General features: G+C 35.2%; 1 protein-coding gene across 3 annotated transcripts; it reads left to right on the top strand.

Moving 5' to 3' along the window:
- The first annotated feature begins 248 nt into the window (after positions 1–248).
- On the top strand, positions 249–14629 carry LOC105794065 (DDT domain-containing protein PTM-like). 3 transcript variants are annotated; one of them, XM_052633993.1, is made up of 10 exons: positions 249–2141; positions 2253–2867; positions 4030–4178; positions 4284–5170; positions 8467–8755; positions 8855–8979; positions 11780–12240; positions 12794–12822; positions 12984–13598; positions 13734–14629. In XM_052633993.1, exons 1-10 carry the CDS (start codon positions 601–603, stop codon positions 13877–13879), a joined length of 4857 nt encoding a protein of 1618 aa, XP_052489953.1. In that variant the 5' UTR covers positions 249–600; the 3' UTR covers positions 13880–14629. The 3 variants fall into 3 exon arrangements, with proteins under 3 accessions (XP_052489953.1, XP_052489952.1, XP_052489951.1); XM_052633992.1 differs by having other exon boundaries at positions 4030–4184; XM_052633991.1 differs by having other exon boundaries at positions 4030–5170.
- Positions 14630–17277: the final 2648 nt, after the last annotated feature.

Below are 17277 nucleotides of genomic sequence, written 5' to 3'. Positions count from 1 at the left end.
AGAAAGAAACCTTAATTTTTTTTCTTCCCATAATCTATTTTTCTTTAACTTTTTCGAATTTTTTCATTTCATCAATTAAGTCTCCATTTTTTTTATTTTTAATGTAGTGTTGATTATAATAATTTTAAATTAATATTGTTATTGTGTTTATATTTATTTAATATATAAAAATTGAATTAACTACTCAAAATTATTAACATTTGGATTGGATTAACAATTAAAACTTAGTTGAAGTATTTGAAGAGCCTACTTCCTTCCCAACTCCACCGCACCACTTTTCTCTCTTGTCTCTTGAAAGAGACTCCATTTCCTCATTTACTCCCCACAAAAGAGAAAATATATATTTGATTTCTCTCTCTTTCTCTTTTGTTCGTGTTCCTAAACCCATTGCAACCTGTAATTCAAACCCAGGCTTAAAATCATTTCTTCGTGCTTTCTCTTTAAAACCCCTCCAAATCTTGTACTCTTCAATTTAAATCAACATTCCCATCTGGATTTTCTTCCTTTTTCTCACCCTTTTTGTCTCCTCAAGTATTCTAGTTTTTCGAATACCATAAAAAGTGGGGGCAGAAACTAAGAAAAAGAAGCAAAAATGAGAAAATGGAGTTTGTGGGCAAATCCGTGAAGAAGGAGTTCAAAGGATTTGGTCTTCACTCGGGCACTGTTAAGTCCTTTGATTCCTCATCTGGGTTTTTCGAGATCGTTTACGAGGACGGCGATTCGGAGGAACTCGACTTCCATCAAGTTGCTTCTCTTGTCATGGACGACGGTTCTAACCCAGCCTTTGAGCCGAGATCCGACCCTGAGTTAGAGGTTCTCCGTGAGAAGCCGAGGGTCGGAAGGCCCAGGAAACGACGCCGTGTTGAGAGGAAAGCTCGTGTTTGTCCAGGTAATGCAGAGAAAGAAACCCTAGCGAGTAATGCTAATGTGAATTTGGATACAAATGCTGATTTAAATGAAGGGCTTTCTGGGAATTTGAAGGATAATAATAGTATTGATGGGAATCTGAGTGGAGCTTTAGATGAGAAGGGAATTGGGTCTCTCATGGATTTGAATTTAAATAGTAATGGGGATATTGAAATGAAAAATGGGTTTGACTTGAATTCTTCTGGGTTTGATTTGAATCTTAATGATACCTGTTGTAGTAATAATTATTTAAATGATAATGGAATTTCTTGTTCTGAGGGAGAGAATGTGAAGAAGAGAGGGTGTATTGATTTGAATTTGGATGCGAGTTGCGATGTGGATGATAATATCAATCTTAATTGCAAAACCCAAGGGAAGGAATGCAGTTTTGATTTGAATTTAGGGGCTGATGAGGAGACTGACAAAGATGCTATTGATGGTAACTGTGTATGGCAAGTGGAAGTGAGAGAATCTGGCACTTGTTCTGACTTACTTAAAGAAACACTGATAATAGTGCAAAATGATGCAGCGGAGGATGTTTCTAGAAAGGAATTGAAGATTCATTCAGGTTTAGGGTCTGTTGAAGGAATCCTTGAGAAGGGCACCGTTGTGGATCCAAATGTTATCAATGCTGATGGTTGTCGTGGAGTTGGATTAGAGGGTGTCCCTGAGTTTGGCACTGCAGTAACTGATGGGTGCCGAGATGATATTGGAAGTTCATTCAAACAAGCTAGTGGTCCGAGAAAGAGAATAAAGCTTGCGAAGGGCTTGGATTCTTCAACAGAAAGGGTGTTAAGAAGAAGTGCTCGTAGAGTGTCTTCTAGAAATCATGTTTCAAGCACACCACCACCTGCAACAACATGTGATGTTACCGGTTTGGCAATATCTCCTTCAGTTAGTGCGGTAACGGTGGAGAAGCCAGTTAGGTCAAGTCGTAAAGTGTCTGAAGAGCCTGTTGTTCTTCCTCCAAAACTGCGACTGCCACCATCTTCTGAGAATTTGAATTTGGATGGGATTTCCGTACTTGATATTTTTTCTATTTATGCTTTTTTGAGATCATTTAGTACTTTATTGTTTTTAAGTCCCTTTGAGTTGGAGGATTTTGTGGCTGCACTGAAGTGCCAGTCTCCCAGCTCATTATTTGATTGTATTCATGTTTCCATTTTGCAAACTCTGAAAACGCATTTGGTGTACCTATCTAGTGAAGGTTCTGAGTCTGCTTCTGAATGTTTAAGGTATTTTTATTCTTTCCATTTCTTTTCCCTCTCTTGCCCTTGCCTTTTAAACATTGTTTTTTGTTTGCCAGTTATCAGTGTTCAATATTTCTTGTTGGTCTGATAATGTAGGAGTCTTAATTGGGGTTTCTTGGACTCTATTACATGGCCCGTTTTCATGGTCGAGTATCTACTCATTCATTGTTCGGGGTTGGATTATGGTTTTGATCTTACTAGTTTGAAACTATTCAGATGTGACTATTATAAACAACCTGCATCTGTTAAGGTTGAAATACTCAGGTGTTTGTGTGATGATATGATTGAGGTGGAAGCTGTAAGATCTGAGGTTAATAGAAGGTCTTTGGCATCTGAGACTGACATGGATTTTGGTCGAGATATGAACAATGGGATTTGCAAGAAGAGAAAAGCTACTAAGGACGTGTCAGGTGGATCTGGATTTAGTGAGGAGATAGTTGATGACACTAATGACCGGAATAGCGATGATTGCTGCCTTTGTAAGATGGATGGGAGTTTAATATGCTGTGATGGCTGTCCTGCTGCTTACCATTCTAAATGTGTAGGTGTTGTGAATGCTCTTTTGCCAGAAGGTGACTGGTACTGCCCTGAATGTGCAATTGAAAGAGAGAAGCCTTGGGTGAAACCTCGTAAATCACTTAGAGGAGCAGAGCTTTTGGGCATTGATCCTCATGGTCGGTTATATTATAACAGCTCTGGTTACTTGTTAGTGTAAGTTTGTTTTACTCAACCTGTAGAAATAGATTATTAGATAATGATCTCTAGTACTGCTTTATTGTTGTTATTGTTGATGAATCATGAATGCATGTCTATATTTTGAGTAGGAAGTTCTCTCCTGGCTTAATGATGAGAAGAGTGCACAAAATCTCGTCTCTAATAAACTGTTTAGCAGTTATTAGTAACTGTTATTAACTCTATTGTAAGGCAATAACTTGAATGAATTTTTATTTTTATTTTTTTAAGTTGATCCTTGAACCATGGAATCTTCTTGTCATTATCAACATAAGGGTGTAGTTAGTTATGATATGTGATATGGATGCATCACTGACACGGCCTTTAGCAGCCATCCCCAACAATTATGACATTTCATGTTGCCTTGGCATATAGAAGAATCATTTTATTTGACTTGATTATGCTCTTTTTGGGAATTGCTGGTGTAAATATAAGATTTGCTGATTGATGGTTAGCATGCTTCTATATTTTAATCATCATTCTTTATGAATGATATTGTTACACAGTTTTTCACCCAAAATTTTGTTACATATTTCTGTTTGAATTATAATACCACACCTTATATATAATATTTTTCAAAAATATATGCATACGCGCACTTATATGCATATATACTTATACTAGAGAGGTTGCTGAAAATAAAAATGGAAAACCTAGCTTCTTATCCTAGATTTTAAACTTTTATGAATCACAAGACTGGAAGAAGGCAACTAGAAGAGTTTGTGACTTACAGTAATATAATTTGTGAACAACAAATGCTAGATTTTATACACATATGCACATGTCCAAAAACAGTTACCAGTTAGAGTTTCATGTTGTTCATGATGAAATATATTTCTTTCTAATAAACTAATTTGATGGGGGAGTTTTTTATCGGGTCTTAATAGAATTTGAGATGTTCTGGTCTATTGCTCCAAATGATTTAGTTTCTGCCTCTGTTGTGTCCATTTCTGAATGTGTTGGCATTTATTTTCCCCAATCTTTGTTTATCTCAGACTCCATTGTGTCTTAAGCAGGATCCAATCATTTATTTCCTTCATCTAATAAAATATGGGGACAAAAGTTTACTTATGTCAGGGTAAATGACTTGCTATTTGTTGTTACTTTTGTTGTTACTGATATTGTATTGTTAAACTTGCAGATTAGATTCATTTGATGCTGAATGCCCATCAAATTACTACCATAGAGATGACCTCATCTTTGTACTTGATGTGCTAAAATCTTCATTCCAGTATGGTGATATAATAGAAGCAATTTGCAAGCAGTGGGATGTAGCTGTAGGCTCAAATGGTGCTAGTAATAACTTTGATTCTCTGCATTCTGCTTGTTCAGGGACACATAGAAAGGTGAAAATTCCTACTGTTAGCTCATCCCTGCCACTTGTGTCTTCTGCAGAAATATGTGTGATAAGGAACGAGACCGCTGATGGCGGAAAACCTGAAGAGAAGGAAGTTGCTGAAATTTCTGGTCATCGTGATATTGAGGTTGCAGAGTCCACTAACATGTTGGATTTGGTGACTGGAACAGAAATCCCGTATATGAGTTCTGAAGGGTCAGCTGAGACAATGCAAATGGGTTCGGTCTTTCTTAACTTTCAGAAACAGGGATCTGTTGAGGTCTCAAACCAATCTGAGATTCCAGGAAAGTGCTCAACTCTTGAAGATAGTTCTTTAATATCTAATGATTTAGATGCCAGGCAAGAAAGCAAGACAAAGTTAGCATCTCAACAAACTCCACGTGTTCTAAATGCAAAAAGAGGTGATGCTTCACAATTGCTGCCTGGGACTGGCTACGTAAACCACTATAGTTTTGCCCAAACTGCCTCATTAGTTGTAGAAGAGTTATTGCATAAGCCATCAGAAAAGACTAATGATGATTCCCTCAAATCGCTGGAGGAGATAATTGGAATTCAGATGAAGGTTATTTTGAAGAAATCTAACAGGCTTCATTGGCCGGATATTCATAATCTATACGTAGATGCTCGCAAAGAAAATTGTGGATGGTGCTTCTCCTGCAGATATCCTGTGGATGATACAGACTGCTTGTTTAGAATTACTTCGGGTTGTGTTCCGGAAGTTTCAAAAAGTGAGATGGTGGACCTTCAGTCAAGATGGAACAAAAAGGGCCATGTTATAGATGTCATATATCATATATTTTCCATTGAAAACCGCTTGAGTGGACTTCTTTCGGGTCCATGGCTGAATCTGCAATACATGAAGATCTGGCATAAAAGCATTCTCAACGCATCTGGTATTGCATCTGTTAAGCATTTATTGCTAACGGTAAGTATTTTCTCCAAAACTTAGAAGCTTTTTCACTATGGTTTTTAGGGCTTCAACATAGTAGATTATATATGGCTCTAAGATCTAACTGAACCTATAACCCTTCTGTCTTTTATGTTACTGCTAAGTCTAACTTAACCTCTTTCAAACTTCCATGCGCTTGCACACGCATAACGCTGATTGTTGCAAAATGAAAATTTTTTCAGAACTGTTATTTCGTGGAAGCAATGGTTAGGTCAGTTTGTGTTTCTTTTTGGCTTCTGTGGACATTTTTTTCATTAAGATCATTGATATTTTAGCGCTAAATTGGGTTGCCTTAGGTTGGCCTGGACATTTGGGTTTCCACAAACTTTTTCATATCATTATGCGAAAGTAAATATTTATCAGGTTCAAATAATTTTGGAGTTTGGGCTAGGATCAAGTTTGATTGGTCGAATTTTTCAGTGAATTCTTATCTGGTTCACTCAGTGTTTTAGAAGGTTAGATGAGTTAGTTTGGTTATGCTAGCTTTTACCACCTCAGCTTTTCATTGCTTGCTTAAGCTAGATACTAGTCATCTATCAACTATAATCGCTTCAAGCATATACCTTTGGTCAATGATGTAGGTTATACTACTTGGAGCATATTCTCTATATTTTCTGATATTATTAATCTCATAATGGCTGTACAGTTAGAGGCAAATCTGCATCATCTTGCTCTTTCAACAGACTGGATGAAACATGTGGATTCTGCTGTCATTATGGGTTCAGCTTCTCATGTTGTGATTGCTTCAAGTCGTGGATCTGCAAAGCATGGTATTGCAAGAAAAAGGGGCAGCTGCAATGATAATGAGAGTAACCCTACTTCTAATCCTGCTGTAGGGCCAAGTATTTGTTGGTGGAGAGGTGGTAGGGTTTCTCGTCAGTTGTTCAATTGGAAGGTTTTACCCTGCTCTTTGGTTTCTAAGGCTGCTAGGCAAGGTCTGCACTTTTCCTTTTTTCTTCTATGTTTTCTGGTTGATATTGTTACTTAAAAATGAATAATGATTCTGAATTTCTTTAAAGTTGAAATTCTGCAGGTGGAGGCAAAAGATACCTGGCATACTCTATCCGAGAGTTCAGATTTTGCAAAGAGAAGCAGATCTATTGCATGGCGAGCTGCTGTTGAGTCATCAACTAGTATAGAACAACTCGCTTTCCAGGTATGACTTCTAAATGTCCTCATGTCTTTTTTGTAATAGAGAGTACTGGCATGAAAAGTGGATGGAATGTTGATGCCAATCATCCTGCTGTGTATGTTGATTGAATTGTAAAGAAATGATAGGCTAACTTCCATCTTGATGCAATTTTACTATTATTTTGTAATTAATGCCAATTAACTGCGCTAATTCTAGGCGCAATATCCTGTTGCTTAATTTCTTTCTCTTTCATTCAAATATTAATTTCTTTCTCACGAGCCTATTTATAATAATTTAATGCATTTAATGAATTATTAAAACTTTCCCATTAAAAGAAAAGAAGTGTTCATTTCCTTGTTTTATTTTATTTAAAAAAAAATCTTGATTAAAATCTTTGATTGGGAAAAATGGTTTGAAGATAGAATTTTGGTAGAAGGGGATTTCTCGGGCTTCTTTGTCGGTTTTCTTGGGGAATTTTGGTAAAAGAGGGGAACTTTGGGTCTTTGTTTTTGTTAACAGTTGCTGCATTTAACTTTTAATTGGAGCTATATGATGATTTTTGGTTGTTTTGGGAGGAAGAGAATGGTGGTTGATGTTCCATTTTAGATGTATATTAGAGAGAGCAAAAGCTTCAAGTGAAGAGGAAAGAATAAAAATGATGTGTTTACTGGCAATGTTTTTGCAAAGATGAGATGCAGTAGATGGAGGAATCAGGATTTGGGGATTTTGAGAGGTGAACATAAGGAAAATGTTGGCTGGGTTGAAGAGAAATATCCCCAAAGGCAATTTTGTAAAGAATTTGCCTTGTTACTTTCCCATTTGTGAGAATAAAATTCCTATAAATTGTGATAATGCGATACCCATGGGAAAGTTATATTTCAAGGAATATACCTCACCAAATTTGGGTGCCTGCTTCGCTGCAATTAGAATCTGAAAAGTTAGACACATAACTGGAATTAACTGGCAGGGAAAGGTCTGGCTATTCGAGAAATTTTTAGTTTTTCCTTGGGGTCCAATAGGATCCAACTTTAGATGTTGTCTTGGGGTGAAATACCCATATATGCTGATTTTTAACCAAAAATACCGGATTAGGCTTGATTTTTGAAATTTACCGGAATAAGCTGGTTTTGGAGAGAGTGTGAAAACGCGTCCAGCTGGAAGCGTTTTCCCTATTTTCTCTCCCTGACCGGTTTAGGGTTTTTGTTTAGGTTTTTTTTAGATACGTTGAATATTTGGCGGAAAACATGAAAGAAAAGGAATTAAATTAAAATAAAAAGGAAATGAAATCATAGCAAAAGATGGAACAAAAGGGCCATGTTATAGATGTCATATATCATATATTTTCCATTGAAAACCGCTTGAGTGGACTTCTTTCGGGTCCATGGCTGAATCTGCAATACATGAAGATCTGGCATAAAAGCATTCTCAACGCATCTGGTATTGCATCTGTTAAGCATTTATTGCTAACGGTAAGTATTTTCTCCAAAACTTAGAAGCTTTTTCACTATGGTTTTTAGGGCTTCAACATAGTAGATTATATATGGCTCTAAGATCTAACTGAACCTATAACCCTTCTGTCTTTTATGTTACTGCTAAGTCTAACTTAACCTCTTTCAAACTTCCATGCGCTTGCACACGCATAACGCTGATTGTTGCAAAATGAAAATTTTTTCAGAACTGTTATTTCGTGGAAGCAATGGTTAGGTCAGTTTGTGTTTCTTTTTGGCTTCTGTGGACATTTTTTTCATTAAGATCATTGATATTTTAGCGCTAAATTGGGTTGCCTTAGGTTGGCCTGGACATTTGGGTTTCCACAAACTTTTTCATATCATTATGCGAAAGTAAATATTTATCAGGTTCAAATAATTTTGGAGTTTGGGCTAGGATCAAGTTTGATTGGTCGAATTTTTCAGTGAATTCTTATCTGGTTCACTCAGTGTTTTAGAAGGTTAGATGAGTTAGTTTGGTTATGCTAAGCTTTTACCACCTCAGCTTTTCATTGCTTGCTTAAGCTAGATACTAGTCATCTATCAACTATAATCGCTTCAAGCATATACCTTTGGTCAATGATGTAGGTTATACTACTTGGAGCATATTCTCTATATTTTCTGATATTATTAATCTCATAATGGCTGTACAGTTAGAGGCAAATCTGCATCATCTTGCTCTTTCAACAGACTGGATGAAACATGTGGATTCTGCTGTCATTATGGGTTCAGCTTCTCATGTTGTGATTGCTTCAAGTCGTGGATCTGCAAAGCATGGTATTGCAAGAAAAAGGGGCAGCTGCAATGATAATGAGAGTAACCCTACTTCTAATCCTGCTGTAGGGCCAAGTATTTGTTGGTGGAGAGGTGGTAGGGTTTCTCGTCAGTTGTTCAATTGGAAGGTTTTACCCTGCTCTTTGGTTTCTAAGGCTGCTAGGCAAGGTCTGCACTTTTCCTTTTTTCTTCTATGTTTTCTGGTTGATATTGTTACTTAAAAAATGAATAATGATTCTGAATTTCTTTAAAGTTGAAATTCTGCAGGTGGAGGCAAAAAGATACCTGGCATACTCTATCCCGAGAGTTCAGATTTTGCAAAGAGAAGCAGATCTATTGCATGGCGAGCTGCTGTTGAGTCATCAACTAGTATAGAACAACTCGCTTTCCAGGTATGACTTCTAAATGTCCTCATGTCTTTTTTGTAATAGAGAGTACTGGCATGAAAAGTGGATGGAATGTTGATGCCAATCATCCTGCTGTGTATGTTGATTGAATTGTAAAGAAATGATAGGCTAACTTCCATCTTGATGCAATTTTACTATTATTTTGTAATTAATGCCAATTAACTGCGCTAATTCTAGGCGCAATATCCTGTTGCTTAATTTCTTTCTCTTTCATTCAAATATTAATTTCTTTCTCACGAGCCTATTTATAATAATTTAATGCATTTAATGAATTATTAAAACTTTCCCATTAAAAGAAAAGAAGTGTTCATTTCCTTGTTTTATTTTATTTAAAAAAAAATCTTGATTAAAATCTTTGATTGGGAAAAATGGTTTGAAGATAGAATTTTGGTAGAAGGGGATTTCTCGGGCTTCTTTGTCGGTTTTCTTGGGGAATTTTGGTAAAAGAGGGGAACTTTGGGTCTTTGTTTTTGTTAACAGTTGCTGCATTTAACTTTTAATTGGAGCTATATGATGATTTTTGGTTGTTTTGGGAGGAAGAGAATGGTGGTTGATGTTCCATTTTAGATGTATATTAGAGAGAGCAAAAGCTTCAAGTGAAGAGGGAAAGAATAAAAATGATGTGTTTACTGGCAATGTTTTTTGCAAAGATGAGATGCAGTAGATGGAGGAATCAGGATTTGGGGATTTTGAGAGGTGAACATAAGGAAAATGTTGGCTGGGTTGAAGAGAGAAATATCCCCAAAGGCAATTTTGTAAAGAATTTGCCTTGTTACTTTCCCATTTGTGAGAATAAAATTCCTATAAATTGTGATAATGCGATACCCATGGGAAAGTTATATTTCAAGGAATATACCTCACCAAATTTGGGTGCCTGCTTCGCTGCAATTAGAATCTGAAAAGTTAGACACATAACTGGAATTAACTGGCAGGGAAAGGTCTGGCTATTCGAGAAATTTTTAGTTTTTCCTTGGGGTCCAATAGGATCCAACTTTAGATGTTGTCTTGGGGTGAAATACCCATATATGCTGATTTTTAACCAAAAATACCGGATTAGGCTTGATTTTTGAAATTTACCGGAATAAGCTGGTTTTGAGAGAGTGTGAAAGCGTCCAGCTGGAAGCGTTTTCCCTATTTTCTCTCCCTGACCGGTTTAGGGTTTTTGTTTAGGTTTTTTTTAGATACGTTGAATATTTGGCGGAAAACATGAAAGAAAAAGGAATTAAATTAAAATAAAAAAGGAAATGAAATCATAGCAAAAAGATGTGGTATTGGGTCATTTGTCCTATATGCGCAAATCAAAATAGGGTGGATCTTTACTCGGAGTAGAGCATAAACCTAAAAAAATTGAATAAAAAATTGATGAAACCCATTCAGGAACAAGAAAATGACATCATGATTTGGATTGAATCCCAATGAAAAAAAATAGATCAATGAAAAGTTTGTGCGATAAGTTTAGCGAATTTTTTCTATATTATAGATTATAGGAAAACGGGCCAAAACTTATCTTTCTTTAATTTCATTTTGAATTTCATTTTATTTTAAAAATGTAAGAAAAAGCCCCTTCGTTAGAAATAACTGGAATTAACTGGCAGGGAAAGGTCTGGCTATTTGAGAAATTTTTAGTTTTTCCTTGGGGTCCAATAGGATCCAACTTTAGATGTTGTCTTGGGGTGAAACACACATATATGCTGATTTTTAACCAAAAATACCGGATTAGGCTTGATTTTTGAAATTTACCGGAATACGCTGGTTTTGGAGAGAGTGCGAAAACGCGTCCAGCTGGACATGCTTTCCTGCTCAGTCAGCAAAGCGCGTCCAGCTGGAAGCGTTTTCCTTATTTTCTCTCCCTGACCGGTTTAGGGTTTTTGTTTAGGTTTTTTTTAGATTTTTTTACTTTTTAACATTTTTTTATATTCTTTAGGATTTTTTTATAATTTCTATATTTGTTAAAAATATAAATTTTGGATTTTATAAATATTTTGAATTTTAAAATTATTTTGAAAATTTTAAAATTACCTGTGTAATTTTTTTTTAATTTTGTTGAGAAACCAAATTGTTCATTTTCAAAATTGACAAGGGCCAAAAGGGTATTTACACAAATTTGTTATTCGAATTGTAAAATTCAACTTGATTAAAACTCGAAACTTGAATTACTTATTCAAGTTAACTCGAATAATTCGAAACTTTTTTTATTTTTTGAATCAAATTTTTTGCTTACCCATAAAGGAAGAAAAAGCATGCATATATCTGAAAATATTATCCTGGGAATCCCGGGATATCTGACAAATTCCGGGGTGAGGGGCAATTTTGGAGGGGGTTGACAATGGGAGAATTTGGGACCCGGAATTTCGTCCAGCTTGACGTGCTTTGCTGACTCAGCAGAAAAGCGCGTCCAGCTGGAAGCGTTTTCATGCAAAATCCGCTGAAAACGCATCCAGCTTTTTCACACCCTCTCCAAAATATGCCTAATCCGGTAATTTTGGTTAAAAATCAGCATATATGGCTAATTCACCCATTGTCGTGTGTATTTCCACCTTATCTTGCACATGCTAGATATGCGTGCAAAGCAAATGCTATTTAGTTATAGTATCTGTGTATTGTTTTTATTTGATTTTTGTTAACTGCGGTTCCGTCATTAAGCCATATGTCTCAAATGGACGCAAGGCAGTTTATAATATTTTACAATTGACCCTACAAGATGCAGTTTATAATATGTTCAAAGTACTCATGAATTGGTGAATCTTTTGAATGCTGGCTTAATTTTCATATGTTCTATTTTCAGGTAAGAGAACTTGGTTCAAACATTAGGTGGGATGACGTTGCAAACACACATGCTCTCCCTACCTTACCTAAGGACTTTAAGAAATCAATTAGACTATTCAAGAAATGTGTTGTGCGCCGAAAATCCATAGAGACAGATGTGGTGAAGTATCTTCTTGATTTTGGGAAGAGGAGAATCATCCCTGAAATTGTCAAAAGATATGGGACTGTTGTTGAAGAATCTTCAAGTGAAAGAAAGAAATATTGGTTGAATGAATCTTATGTGCCTTTGCATCTTGTGAAAAGTTTTGAAGAGAGGAGAATTGCCCGGAATTCTAATAAGATGGTTTCTGATAAAACTTCTGAGATCAGTAGGATGGCAAAGGAGTCATCAAAGAAAAAGGGGTTCTCCTATCTCTTCTCTAAAGCTGAAAGTACAGAGTATTATCAGTGTGGGCACTGTAACAAAGATGTCCTCATCAGGTAGAAACAATCATTCTATTACTTTTTGAGTGCTCTATCATTTCTAATAGTTTTTAGTTCCATGGTATTGGAAGAAAGAATTAGCAAAATTGTTATTTCTAAGATTTCCTATCATTTGAGATGTCAGTACTTTATTTTCAAAATTTGCTAATAACTAAGACTGAAAATAGAAAGGAACTTAAAAACTAGGTTGTGCCAGTTTTTAGAGCATAATAACAGAATTGACTTTTTGAAATTTTTTCCCTTGGTGTTGATAAATCTTATACGTTTACAAGATAATAACAAACTCTTATGTAAGCACTAATAAGAGAAGTGGCTAGCAAAGGGAAGTGATAAACCCTTCACGGAGAAGTGATTGAAAACTTTAAAGTTAAGTGATGAAGTTTTTTTATGAACTAGAGACCAGTTTTTGGTTTAAATAGATGTTCAAGCATACGCATTTTCATAGTTAATGGCCTTATACTTAATGGGTCGTTGTTCCTTAACTATTTCATTTAATTAACTATGTTTATTGTTTTTGTTTTCTTTTCTTTTTTTATTATCAAATTGGCAGGGAAGCTGTCTGCTGTCAGTATTGTAAGGGTAAGTGGTGCTCTTCTATATTAAAGTGTATTCAATTTGTTTTTATTTTTACAAAGTGATGCTCTGCTTGCTTGATGGTATTGCTTTAATGAGCTTCTAACTCCACAGGTGCTTTTCTTTACATATATTTCACATTTCTAATTAGGTTGATATAATTTCAGGGTTTTTTCATAAGAGGCATGTTAGAAAGTCTGCTGGTGCTATCATTGCTAAGTGTGCGTATACATGTCATCGCTGCTTAGGTGACAAGTCAAATGTCAATGTTAAAAAAGGGGGAAATATCATGAAACGTAAGGGCGACACAAAGGGGCAGAAGACAATCACAAAAACTGCAAGGAAATTGCCACAAAAAGGTAATAGGGCCAATGAAAAATCACTGGCAGTTCGAATGTCACTGCGTTCACGGAAGGATAAAAAGGGTGCTGCTGCTGTGCCACTGCGCCGATCACCTAGGAAAATAAAATACATTTCTTTGCAAAAGAAAAAGCCTGGTAGGTGCAAGAAAGGCAAAAAGAAGTCAAAGAAGAAAGCAACTAAGAAGATAAAGGAAATTACTTGGCAGAGGAAGAGGACAAGGGCTTACCATAGTTACTGGCTTAATGGTCTTCAGTTGTCTAGTAAGCCAAATGATGAGCGGGTGATGCAATTTCAAAGAAAAATGGTTTTTGATCCTTCCGAGCATAAGATTGCCTCCCCTGATCCACCCAGATGTTTTCTTTGTTGTGAATCAGGATATGCATCTAATTCAAACTATATCGCATGTGAAATTTGTGAAGGTAATTAATTTTCAGCATTTTTATATCAGTTCACTGTAGGTTACTGCCTATTATTATAGACATTGACTACTGATGCTTGAAAATTTTTCCTCCTTTTTACTTTTTCATGATATTCCTGTCAATTAATTTATGCAGAATGGTTTCATGGAGATGCTTATGGGCTTAATTCAGAGAACAAAAGCAAGATGATTGGATTTAGGTGTCATGTCTGCCGTAAAACGATCCCTCCTGTCTGTCCGAATATGATGGCCACAAGAGTTGATGAAATCTCTATTGGCTGAGTTGCACAATGGTGTTAGTACTTGGGACTGAATCTTCTGAAGAACATGGCACCCTCTCCCTATGTCATGTTAATTAAAAAACAGTCTACCAAGTGAAACTCGTCAAGGTTCATTGGCAAACGGGTGCTTGCATACGGAGTAATTATTTACTAATTTGGTTACAAGTCAGAGTCCCATCATGGATTATAAATTGGGACTACTTGATGAGAATCAGAGTGTAGATGCATGACAAATTTTAACATTGATTTGAAACCATATACACTAACATTAACATCTGATGAGAAAGTTAGGTTTGCAAGATAGTAGAACCAATACAGGACATGATGCAACTGCAATTGTGGCGGATGAGGCAAAGTGGCATTCCCGTGATGTTCTGCAGTATTTGATCAAAGGATACCTTAGATCATGACAGGTACCTGGATGTTCTGGACCAAACCAGTTGGAAGTCAGGTTGCAGATGGAGCTTCTGCTGAGTGTCATCCAGATAAGTTAGCATATCTGTTGAATTGTTAGATGATGGGGCAAAAACAACTTAGGGTAGATTTACAGTCTAACAGTTAATTGGTGTAACAAGACCTGGATTAAGTGGTAGGGCCTTGGATTTGTTTGTAGGACGAGAGTTACATGTAAATTTTCTGATGTAGAAATCATGGAATACTTTTAAACGGCGCATAGGAATGATTCATTTCCAAACAGAGAAGTTTAAAAGTTTATTAAAGTGGTAATCCATAGAAAGATAGGTATCAAACATGTTTTCTTGTTTTCATTATTAAAAACAAATTTTTATTTTTATCTATCATATGCATTTTTCAAATTTCAAAAAAAAAAAAAAACCTGGATAAAACATTTGCAGTGAAAAGAAAAAGGAAGGGGGGGAGCGGGTCGACTTGGCGCAATCCTCTTTTCGGATTAAACCATTCCGATTTTGGCACCATTGATGAGGATAGGAATGGTGACACCCACATTTCAGAAAAACCTTTTTTTTTTTTGAAGAGTTTGATAATAAAAAACTCCACTTTGTCATAGGCCTTTTTGCCAAATCAAGTTTCATTGCAAAGGCTTCTTTTTTGTCTCTTCTTTACTTTTTAAAGAATTAAGCATAGGCCGTTATTTTTTTAAATTATAGGTTGTTTTTGGAGAAAGAACTTGACACGTTTTCCTGTCATCTATATAGAAATCATGCCCAGCCAGACGCACTTTCCACCAACGATCATTTAATTAAACATTAACGGTAAAATTTTTTAAGGGCCAACAGTAATTATATTTCTAGTTGAATACCAGATCATTTTTCATTCTTTTCACTGAAATTAATTCTTTCAATTCTTTTTAAACTCTCAACTCTCTCAATTTTCTCAAGTTTTGTTCTAACTTTTTTGATATGCTTGTTTAAAAATATTATAGTTTTATTTAATTATTTTGTATATTATTCATTTCGATTAAATTTTCACGGATGACAATATTTCTAATTCGTTTCGAAGACAAATACATTTTTACCACTCAAGCGATAATGGTGGAAAGTGCGCCTAGCTAGGTGTGCTTTCTTGCTACGTCAGCAGAGAAGCTTGCCTAGCTGGACGAGGTTTCACTAACATTTGATAAAGCCTAAAAAAAGTACCTAACTTGGACAATTTTTTGGCAGATTTGATTTGAAGATACTCGATGAAAAACGCTGGTCCTGCAATGCTTATTTGACTGCGAGATCTTTTCCTCTACAATACAATCTCACCCTTCCCTCACGCCTATAAAAGGGGCTCCATCTCTATACTCCACAATCCCAAAAATATCATCTCTCTCACCCTCTATCCCTCCATTTTATAATATTCCTCTCTCCGTTTTCTTCCCAGCTTCAATGTTAAAAATTTTTGCCGCTAATATAATTTTCTGTTCGAGGTAGTCTTGAGTCGGTGATGCGATATCGCGCTCCAAGATGCACACCTTTCATATATAAGGCATCATTTGTGGGTATCCAAAAAGCTTGAACTCATGATCGCATAACGACCGTCAACTGGCCCCCGATTATACTCGAACTCATAATCGTATCATGGCCGCCGATTGGGACCTCCACTTAGTCTTCGATCTGTGACCATATCAAGCACTGCCACCTCGAAACCCGACTTCCGTAGGATGAGTTTTTGAGGTAATGATTCTATCCCAGGATGACATATGAAATGTGTGTGTTATGAGTCGTGTTATCACATCCCCAATCCTTCAAATCACCCTTAAAACCCTAACCCTAAAAAATCTGAGGAGAGAGTGAAATCGTACCCAACAAACAACCTATTTCCCCAAATTAAAAAAAAAACCTAAAAAGACTAAATAAAAATAATCGACATATATGCCTTATTTAGCCTTGAGCATCTGATATGCAATAATAATATTATGTTGTATTTCTATAAAGGTTGATCAAGACGGATGGATAATGTCCCTTAACAAAGTCACCAATAACCTTAAAATAATCTTATAACTAAAATTGCACAGTCCAAAAGTGGGAAAATGAGCAACTTCATCCCACCCCTTACTAAAAAAATGTTAGGGTCATTTATGCCCTTTCGTAATTTTCCATTAGTAAAGAAGACCTTTACCAAATTGAAAACATCTTCCAATATTTATGATAAAAAATAAAAATATCAAAATGATTTTTTTAAATTTTATTTTCATGCTTATATTATAGAAAAACAATTTTTCTTGATTAGAATTGTTGTTAAGAAAATTTTAAAAGATTCTTTTAACTATAACTTAGGGATCAATTCTTTTAACTAAACTTAAGGATCAAATTAGCTATTAACCCTTTGAATTAACTATTCAATTTTTATGAGATTAGATATGATTTTTATTTTCTATTATTTGAAAATTGAAGAATGCTTTTGATAGACAAAAATAAAAATTTGTTTTAATAATGAAAATAAGAAAACATGTTCCATACCTATTTTTTCTATAATATAAAAATGAAAAATGTACTTATATAAATACAAATCATGGTATCAAATTTAATATTTTAAAATTGTTAAAAAGAATTATCATTACATTTATATATTATAGCATTTATATAGGTTTAAATCATGTAAATTCATTTAAAGTTAAAATCCTCAATTTTCTTCATTTTCAATTTTACAGAACTTTTGAAGTAAAAACAATGAAACCAATTTATTTTTCTAATTTTCATTTTATTTTTCATTATTTTATTTTAAAGTTCTCACTAAACATGTTTTTTTTAAATATTTTTATTTTCCAAAAAACAAAAACAAAAACAACCTCTATTGCATATAACCAAAAGAGCCTTAATCGATTTAATCAATAACTTTATCTAAGAACTTCCTTTAAATTAGATTACCAAAGATTTTTTAAATAAAAAATTTGCTCTTGTATGGAAGGCTAAATAGTCGTATAAAAATACTGAA

The sequence above is a fragment of the Gossypium raimondii genome, chromosome 7 (assembly GCF_025698545.1).
Source record: "Gossypium raimondii isolate GPD5lz chromosome 7, ASM2569854v1, whole genome shotgun sequence".
Lineage (NCBI taxonomy): Eukaryota > Viridiplantae > Streptophyta > Magnoliopsida > Malvales > Malvaceae > Gossypium > Gossypium raimondii.
This window is presented reverse-complemented; position numbering and strand designations above follow the sequence as displayed.

Excerpts from the sequence above, each read along its gene's own strand:
- LOC105794065 (XM_052633991.1), top strand. The coding sequence starts at position 601 with ATGGAGTTTGTGGGCAAATCCGTGAAGAAGGAGTTCAAAGGATTTGGT. Across the intron at positions 5,171-8,466 it reads TTAAGCATTTATTGCTAACG|TTAGAGGCAAATCTGCATCA; the intron begins GTAAGTATTTTC and ends ATGGCTGTACAG. Across the intron at positions 8,980-11,779 it reads TAGAACAACTCGCTTTCCAG|GTAAGAGAACTTGGTTCAAA; the intron begins GTATGACTTCTA and ends TTCTATTTTCAG.